Source organism: Citrus sinensis, chromosome 1 (assembly GCF_022201045.2).
Source record: "Citrus sinensis cultivar Valencia sweet orange chromosome 1, DVS_A1.0, whole genome shotgun sequence".
Taxonomy (NCBI): Eukaryota; Viridiplantae; Streptophyta; class Magnoliopsida; order Sapindales; family Rutaceae; genus Citrus; species Citrus sinensis.
Genome location: NC_068556.1, coordinates 22,437,868 through 22,447,619, shown reverse-complemented (window position 1 = coordinate 22,447,619; position 9,752 = coordinate 22,437,868). Strand labels below are relative to the sequence as shown.

Genomic DNA, 9,752 nt, shown 5'->3' with positions numbered 1-9,752 from the left:
TTATATGTACATGTTTTTATTTGTATAAGTAAATTTTATCTTACATTATGTACATTCTAATCATTTATTTTTTCTCAGCAATTTAATAGTAGAATTTACCAAATATCTATAACTGCTTTCAAAACTCACAGTATTTCTGAAAATAAAATTTACCACACACTTAACTATTTCTTTTCACAACTGATTATTTTATAGTACAATTAACAACAACTATTTTAAAAGGTATAATATTTCCAAACTAGCCCTTACTCAATTGTTTTTTAATGTATTTTTCATATAAATGAAAATGGCTCACAACTTGTACCAGGTATAAAGTATAAACAACTTAATCAATGGGTGACATTCGAGAATTAGTTTAAAACTTTTAACTTTCATCTAGATTCTGCATATGATATGTATTTGGTTTTTTTAATTAATTAATAAAAGTAATAATATATGCATATATAGATCAGGTTAATGTTCAATAAAGCTGGCATGTGCACACATACATTGAAAAACTGATCGTGCAACGCATGCAATGCTGCATTTTCAAAATCACCGACCACCAGTTGGATTAAATTAATCATTTTCGAATATATGGGAAACCTCCCCTAAACTATTAGGTCTTGATAATTTAGTGGCAAAGATTCCCTTAATATTAAGAGCGATGATAGAGCCACAAACGCTTATACAAACCGATGTGGTATTAATTTATTGGTTGAATGAAAATATAAAAAAAAAATAAATAAATCATGTGGGTTAAAAGATATTTAATTCAACCAATTTTATTATGCTACATCAGTTTTTATAAGATAAATTTATACAAGAGTTTGTAGTTGTATCATTACTCTAATATTAAAACCCTCTACCAAGGAGAATCAATGTTTGGAAGGCGCTAGTTTGTTTGGGGTACAAACGTAAATGTGCATTGAATTTGAACTATAATAACAATTCTTTTAAATTATTTTTGCCTTTATAATATGATTCATCGTTGTATATATATATATTTTTTATTCAAAGCTATATTGGTCTTTTACTACACTTCATGCATTAATCTTGACAAATTTTAAAATCTTTTTAAGGCTTCAGGGTCAGTTAACAACACTTAGAGTGCGTTTGGGAGTGATGTATTATAATTGGTCTACCAAGTTTTTGGTAACACCTTACAATTTTTTCCTCAATTCTACTCTACAGCTATAACTTTTATTCTATAACAGCTGCAACTTAAAAGTTATAATACCTCACTCCCAAACGTACTCTTAACAATCTATTATATATATAACGGCAATAGCCAGCGGTGGAGCTTTTTGATATTTAAAGACAACTTTGCGACCAAAGTGTCGCAACCCGATAGTCCAGGGAGGTTTATGAAAAATAACCCAATATTTTGCAGATGTCAGTAAATGCGGGGATTCGTATCCGGTATCCTCCCCAAATGCCACATTTATCGGGTACTACAAATTTACATCTATATTAATTTATGGTATATTAGACGATATATTTTAAAATTTTTCCCAAAAAACGAGTACAATAAACTATTGGCCATTATATTAATTAATGGATGCTCGTGTTAGATTTATTGAAACTAAAATAATAATAAATGCATACATTAATTAATCATTTAGCTGAGGTGCTTAGCTGGTCAAGTCCTTAATGGTTGCCTCGAATTTCAGTGTCTTCCAATTCTATATAAACCCTTGAGTACCTTGCTCATCTCCATCACAAACTCAGGAACAATCTCTTCTACCTCCAGTGCAGCAAAAATATATCCATTTCTTTCTCTTTAAGCTAATAAATTATTATCAACATGGGTGTCACTCGCTTTGAGAGAGAGTATCCGGCTGCTGTTGGTGCATCAAGAATGTTCAAGGCTTTTGTTGACTCTCCCAATTTGTTGCCGAAGGCCACACCGCAAGCATTCAAGAGCATCGAGGTTCTCGAAGGAGATGGAGGCGTTGGCACTGTCACGCTGTGGACCTTTCCTGATGGTAATTAAGGACCTTGTCGAATGGGGGGTCATCTTTACGTTCCTAATATTAATATTAATATGAATATAGAGCATTGCATTGCGCTTGTAATTAATCAAGTATATTAATTAGTTCGTTTCTTAATAAATGTGACTGACACAGGTGGTCATTACAAGCAAGTGAAGCAAAGAATCGACGCACTTGACAATGACAATTTCACATGCAAGTACACCATGTACGACGGAGATGGGATCTTGGCAGTTGCAGAGAAAGGGGTGTACGATGTTAAGATCGAGGCTTCTGGCAATGGGGGATGCGTTTACAAGTTTGCCGCGGAGGTCTACGTGAAGGATGGTGAAGAGCTCAAAGAAGAGCACGTCAAGGACGCCGAAGAGAGAGGAACGGGATTGTACAAGGTCCTGGAAGCCTATCTAGTGGCTAACCCTGATCTCTACGCCTAAATTAATTAATCAATCATCACCATGCTTTGGCTTTTCCAGTTTCGATCGTCTGCTGCTTGCTATTTGAATAAGTTTCGGTGACATAGTCATTGTAAGCTTTTAACTTGATTTGTTGTGTTGGCTCAGCTTTGGTCGAAGCTTGAATTTTTTTTATTTGTCTGTTTGTTCAATAATTGCGTGTGGTCAGTTAATGTCCAGTACCTGCTCGATGTATATCGATCGTGTGGGTACGATTCCCATTTCGAATTTATAAATGCATGAGAAGTTTTTTTTTCCCCCTATTTTTTTCTTATTACTAATTCATCACAGTTTTTAGCAAATCACATAAAAGTGAATAAAAATAATCAGTAATACATCACCACGGGGGCAAATATAAGGCCAAATTTATGAATGAGCATGACTCATACTCATCACCCACAATGAGATTTGAGATCATCTGATTGGAACGACTTAACGAAAATTATCCAAACTAAGTAGTTTCCTCATCTAATAATTAAAAACGGTAGTAAAAAGCATATATTAAGTTTGAACTTGCTCTCCCTAGACTAAACCTCTGGCTATATCCCAAAGTGAATACTGCTGTAATGTCTCTTCATATGTATAATAATATGTTTCAACTTAATGTCGTTCATGCATGGGGTAAAAGCTTATTTAGTCCCTATATTTTAAGATCAGTATCTATTTATTTCCTATATTTTTAAAAATGCCTTGAAACATCTCTGCCGTTAAAGTATTGATACCCCTACCGTTACTTTTTATTTTTTTGGCTTAATTTTACAATATTATCCTTTTATAATAATTTTTTTGTTTGGACATTAATAAAAAAATAATTAAATTACCAATTTAACCCTAAAAATTTATATTAATTTTTAATTGTCAAAAATTAAATTGTCAAAAATAGTATGCAAACTACCAAGTGTGCAAATGGTGCTTGCAAAAAAATTAATATAATTTATTTTTATTTTTTAGGGTTAAATTAGTAATTTAATTATTTTCTTTTTATTAATGTACAAAAAAAATTATTATAAAAGGGTAATATTGTAAAAGTAAGCCAAGAGAAATAAAAAGTAACGGTAAGGGGTATTAATACTTTAACAGCAGGGATGTTTTGAGTTATTTTTAAAAATATAGAGATTAAATGGACACTAATATTAAAATACATGGACTAAATGGGCATTTACCCTGCATGCATGTACAAATTAATTTAAGGGTGTCTTTGAAAGCATTGCTCTTGTAGATATGGATATGAAAACATGTACATGTATAAGTTTAAGATAATTATTGATGTCGAATGATACAATAAATTATACACACACACAATTTGCATTCAAAGGAAAGGAAGTATATACATATTTGGGTGGAAGAAGCAAAGAAGTAAGCCCATTAGTTTACATTTTTTTTTCTAATGTCAAATATTAATAGTGCACGTCTTTGATGTCATTTCCCAGGAGGATGAACACGGACTTTTTCTACCCGTTTCTAAAGTATGATGAAAACTGCATCTGAAAAGGATATATATGGATAGGATCAAGCAATCCCTTGTTTAATTATCTGACCAAATAATAATAATAATAATAATATATATTTAATTTGGAGTTGTTGACTTTTTTATTTTGGATCAAGCAATCCCTTGTTTATGTGACCCAAAAAAAAAAAAATCATTCTTATTTTTTTATTTGGAGTTGTCCAGAAAATCTCAAATAGATCAACTGGACCTTCCTATGCAGATATTCAATATACATATACTATCATAATTGCGAAATATAACACTAATTAGGGCAAATGAGAAAAAAAATTTATGAACACAAGTATGTTTTTATTAAAAGGAATTATTAGAATTGTACTACGGGGCAGGGCTGCCCTCAGACCAAAGGATGCTATTGCGCTCCCCAAGGAGTTTGACAAAATCCCTGAATTTTTAGATTAAAAAAATGTAATTTAGGTGTAAAATCTCTGTTTTGACCTGTACACTTCTTCCACTATATATTGAAGAATGACATACATCCCATTAATAAGCCCCATTTCAACCCCATCAAAACAAATTTTGGGGAGGTAAATTTACCATTAATTTGAAATTCTTCGCAACTTATTGAATTGTTTAATTTTTATAAACTCTTGTGTGAGATTAGAGTGAACTCTCTATCATTACTCTTTTTTTTTAACATTAAAATGGCCCTATTAATGCCACACATATATTGAAATAAGAAACCTCTTATTGTAAAATTACTCGCTCTCTATACAAGTAAGAGTATAGGATATCAAGACTTCCTCGTAAGTCTTAATTAATTAAAATCACTTACCAAAATAGAATAAAAATTTGGCGACAATTAATTCAATCTTGAAAAGCTTGGATTAGAGAGGAAGGCCACGACCTTCCGAAGAGTAAAAGCAAACCATATCCTACCTTTAGCACACCATTAATATTACGTAGAAGCAACCTTTAATCCAATATTTCTCTATTCCCTGCTTGCCAATAAAACTCATGCCCACTTGCCAATCCCCCAGTATCTCTCTCACTTCTTTTTATATCATCCCTATAAATACTTCTCAATATCTGTTGCAAGAAACACAAGAAGTAAGACTAGAAAACGAAAACACCTTTTCACAGCCAAAAAGCACTCACAAAAATGGTGGCCAAAGATAATTCCATGACAGGCAAAACATTATCAGGACTCGGCAACCTCCTCAGGCTCCTTCCAACAGGAACTGTCTTCGTGTATCAATTCCTCAATCCTGTCTTATCCAACAACGGCAAGTGCAGCACCGTTAACAAGTACTTAACAAGCTTTTTAATAGGCCTCTGCGGCTTGTCTTGCGGGTTCTCTTGCTTTACTGACAGCTACAAGGGAAGCGATGGAATAACTCATTACGGAATCGCCACGCTAAAGGGTCTTTGGCCGTCTTCTCGTTCTGCTTCGGCCTCAGTCGATTTGTCGAGTTACAAGATTAGGGTTGGTGATTTTGCTCACGCTTTCTTTTCCATCATTGTGTTTGCGGTTGTGTCGCTTTTGGATGGGAATACAGTCCAGTGCTTTTATCCTTCTTTTGAGTCTACTCAGAAGGCTCTGCTAATGGTGTTGCCTCCGGCTATTGGTGCAGTTTCTAGTGTCATCTTCGTGCTTTTTCCCAACAAACGCCATGGAATTGGGTACCCTGCTTCAAGTGATTCATCGGATAGTAAATCTTAGATGCTTGCTTGGAAAAGAAAAAATGAAGATGATGTTCTCTCTTCTTTAATTGTTACACTATTTTCCGAGAAAATTTGGCTTATTCAAATTTCAAAGCTTGTGTGAAAATTTGCCATCTCTTGTGATTATGTATTAAGCTGCATATTTGTGTATTAATTATTGAATGTTTAAGCTAAATTAAGATTCAAATGTTTGTCAAGTACATATTGATTATTTCTTTCTAGAGTCAATAGTATTTATATATGCTTGCACGCAACATAATTTAGTTAATTCAGTTTTGATCATTTCAATCTATCTACAGTGCAACCATAGGAAAATATATAATAAGCGGTTTGACATTGTATTTCATATAAGTTTAAAATATTGAATTGTCTAGTGAAACTAAATATGTATGTACTTAATGTTAAGACTCGTATATCTTTAATTTAACATCAATTAACTAATTAATGTTGAGCACTTACGTATCAACCTAAAATGTCAGGTCAAGTCATCATGACTTTTCTATCATTTTATGTTTAAGAGTCAAGTCTTGTATTTTCGTATTCACCAAGTGCAAACTCTAACTTCAATTTCAATTTCTTACCCAATCTCTGGCTATAGGAACTGTTGTCTCGCTCTGTAAATACACCTATTGAGACCGATTGTTTTTATTACTAACATTGGACGGAAGAAAGAAGACCATTTTTTATAATACAATCTGTTGATGCTGAAATCTACTTGCCCTTTGTCCGACCAGATCGTTTCACCAACGCTCGTATGTTCAATGGAGAGGATGCTGCCCTTTGTCTCCTTCAGCAGCTGCAATAGCTCCAGGGATTGGAATCACCCTCTTTTCCTTCTTTCTAATCCTGCACTCACAATAATAGATCAGAGACGCTGGTGGTTTTACCGGCGTAAACCCTCCGATGCTTAAGTTAGCACAAGGTGTTTACGGGAAAACTATGTAATTTAAATTGTCTGATCTCTTGTAATGTTATCAAAGATTTTGTATAGAATATAATCTGGTTTCAATTTGGCAGAATTTTCCCTTTACTCTCAATTTTTTCGTCCATTTTTTCATCGGTTTTCCGACTTCTTATAGCCGTTGTTCCACGTTTCTGCGCACTCTTAATGCCCCCCTTTTTCGGGTGATGGCAGACCCTCATGGGTCTCCAACCACTGGACTGTAGGTAAACGTGGGATGCCATGTTTCTCTCGACGGTTCGGAGCATAGCGAAACTGTCGCGACTTCGTGAGATTGTGTGCCCTTTCTTTGGGTGATGGGTATCTAGTCGGTATACGTCTCTGGTCGGTACATCTCTCTGGTTGGTATGTGTTTGTATAAGACGTTTTACCAGGATTGTTCTCGTGCCATTCAGCTGAGGAGATTCGCCCCAGAGTGAGAGATGAGGGCATGACCGAGCTGGTACTTTTTATTACTTAACACAATCTCTTTCTTATATACATAAATAAAACTCAATGTAGCATTTATATATTGTTATAGAATCTGTCATCAATTTTTCTTCAAGACAACATCGTTGAAGGGTTTTATTTAATTCTTGCTTACATTTTTAACGAACAAAATGGAGAACAAAGCAATTCGGGAAAAAAAGGGAAAACAAAAGATCGAATCAATTAAAAGGGTTTGAGTACATAATTCTTCCTACTCTTCTGAAATGGGAAAATAAACTTGCTGGTAGATTATATTTTCAATCTTAATGCACGTTACTCTCCTAATTAATAATCTTTTTTCTTAATATATAGAGATTTAGTCTTGATGTGTGTCATTATTCAACCTAATTAAAATTTCTTCTGAGTCACATATCCGTGATTAGACGATCATTCATAAGAAGTTAACGAAACGAAAATGAAATAATTGACTGAAGAGCCACATAATTAACTGCAAATAAAGTATGTCATTGCCTGCCTGATATAATTTGGAATATGTCTAATTTTCCTTTTTTTTTTCTCCCAAAGGATGGCCCGTATAGGTCAAAAATCCTCGTTGTTGTAGTTTTTCTAATTCCTAGCTTACGCGAGAGAACTAAATTATTTTACGTAAGCAATTCTTTCTTCCACGTGCAGAGAAATTCATGAACCAAACCGTACACTCAAAATTTTCAGACCTCCTCAAGCAATGAACCAAACCGTGCACTCAAAATTTTCAGACCTCCTCAAGCAACTTCCAATAGGAACAGCCTTCATGTTCCGCAGTTGCCAAACCATCAATAAGTAATCAACAACCTTGCTGCTGTGCTTTTGTGGCTGTTCTTGCTTTCTCTCTTGCTTCACTTACAGTTACAGAGATACCGACACTTGGGTTCAGTGAACTTATGGCTTTACAAGCCGCGATGTGCTGACTTTGTTCATGCTTTCTTGTAAGTCTTTGACTCTTTTTATATCACTCAACGTTCAAGTGTCTTTTATCCCTCGTTTCAGACCGTTTGGTTTGTGAAATGGTTTGCCTCTTGTTGTTGGTTTTCTTTGCTGTGCGTCTGCCTGTTTCCCTAGTTAACACCCCCCATGGAATTGGTTATCTTCGGAGTGATGACACTATACTTTGATCGGATGATTTGACTGAGAGGTTTCGGATAGTTTAGTTTTATATCTCTTCTTTTTCAGTGTCATGTTGGTTAAATAATTGCAACCTTCTTCCTAATTTGATCTTGATTTGGTTGATGAATTTTATTGTTTGTCAATTAGCATATCTTGAGTTTGTTTTTTTTTTTTTTTTTAACCACGAGGTGGTCCTGAGTAAGCTAGGAGACAACTTTAAACTACTTTACAAATATATAGATATGGACGAATTATCATGATTAAATTAATTATGATGAAACATGATATAGCTCACACATCAATAACTTCGAGGCATTCTTTGAGATTATAATGTGTATTACTATATCATACCAATGAAGCTTAATTTCATAATTTGTATGTCTAGACAAATTAAAAAAAAATTTGACGAGTAAAAATAATATTAACATCCCATCAAACTCTTTTTTTTTTTTGAGTGGTAATATATTATTTTATTTCTGAAATGTAATAGAACAACAGAAAGTAAATTTAGGTAATGCATCCACTACCTTATTACAATTCCTTCAGATGTGATCAAATCGAAAATCTTGTTTTGGCAACATCCCCTCAAACTTATGACGGCAAAGTGGACGTACTCTCGAGTTTGGTGACATGTGATAACTGGGTTTTAGAAAGAAAGAAACAAAAAAAGAATCATGTACTTATATTTAATATCTTCATGGTTAATAATGAAACTAAAATTACGTACTTATAATATTCAGCTTGATATCATTTTACCAAGAGGACGTTGGCTTAACCAACTAAAACAAAAAAGTTGATTTGAGGATAATGGCTGCCTTATTATATTTGAGGTGTTCAACAGTACGATGGAGGAGATTAGTTAGGTGAGTTAGTGTTTAATAAAAAGGGAGAGAAGATGAGATGAAAATGAAGATGATCACCACCAAACTTTAGCTAAATGAGTCCTGCAAAATAGAGTCAAAACTAGCATTAGAGATAGAATTGGCGGTGGCCCGCGACTACATCTGATGTCAAGTTAGATTTTGAGTGATAAGTGGTGGCCTAAAGGTTAAACTGGACCTTTGAGCTGCCAACAATGATGAATATACTCTAATGAAGAAGATGGGTGAGTAATTTTTGAGTAATGAAAATTGGTTAGTGTTTGAGAGAAACCTTTGAGCTTTTGTGGATTATGCATGAGGGTCATTTTGGTAATTTCAGATACGTGGCACTTAATTAGTGGTTAAGGGGGGACATTGGTGTAATTAGCTTTGGGTCCTAAGATGGTAACATTCATAAGTTTGGAAGGTAAAAAAACATTTGAACACCTTTTTGCCTCCAAGATGAGGCACGCTGCAGTCTCTTCAGCCTGTGGTCCTACTACTTTTTAGGGTGTTACAAAGGGTGGTTAACGTGGCATACTTTCATTACCCAACCAAAGAATCTCCTTTCCGACTAACCTCTTTTTATTAGCCAAAAGGAGATATTTTTTATTTCTCATACGATAGCGTGTACTATTCACGTGCGGCCTCTAACCACCAAAAATCTAGAATTTGAGAATGCCATTTGATATTGCATGTTTTATTGAAACTGTCCTTTCCTTAAGGGAGCTTACCTCCTAGTCCCTATGAGCTACCTTATAC

The 9,752-nt window shown here is 34.2% G+C and overlaps 2 protein-coding genes across 2 annotated transcripts; both read left to right on the top strand.

Moving 5' to 3' along the window:
- Positions 1-1,687: 1,687 nt before the first annotated feature.
- LOC107178394 (major allergen Pru ar 1-like) lies at positions 1,688-2,686 on the top strand. Its single transcript, XM_015533526.3, has 2 exons — positions 1,688-1,967; positions 2,109-2,686. The coding sequence occupies exons 1-2, from the start codon at positions 1,787-1,789 to the stop codon at positions 2,405-2,407; spliced, it is 480 nt and encodes a 159-aa protein (XP_015389012.1). The 5' UTR covers positions 1,688-1,786; the 3' UTR covers positions 2,408-2,686.
- Positions 2,687-4,919: 2,233 nt separating this feature from the next.
- Positions 4,920-5,797, top strand: LOC102626738 (protein DMP2-like). Its single transcript, XM_006489146.4, has one exon. The coding sequence runs from the start codon at positions 5,035-5,037 to the stop codon at positions 5,593-5,595; it is 561 nt and encodes a 186-aa protein (XP_006489209.1). The 5' UTR covers positions 4,920-5,034; the 3' UTR covers positions 5,596-5,797.
- Positions 5,798-9,752: the final 3,955 nt, after the last annotated feature.

Coding starts and splice junctions, on each gene's coding strand:
- LOC107178394 (XM_015533526.3), top strand. CDS start 1,787: ATGGGTGTCACTCGCTTTGAGAGAGAGTATCCGGCTGCTGTTGGTGCA. Junction 1,968..2,108: donor GCTGTGGACCTTTCCTGATG/GTAATTAAGGAC, acceptor TGACTGACACAG/GTGGTCATTACAAGCAAGTG.
- LOC102626738 (XM_006489146.4), top strand. CDS start 5,035: ATGGTGGCCAAAGATAATTCCATGACAGGCAAAACATTATCAGGACTC.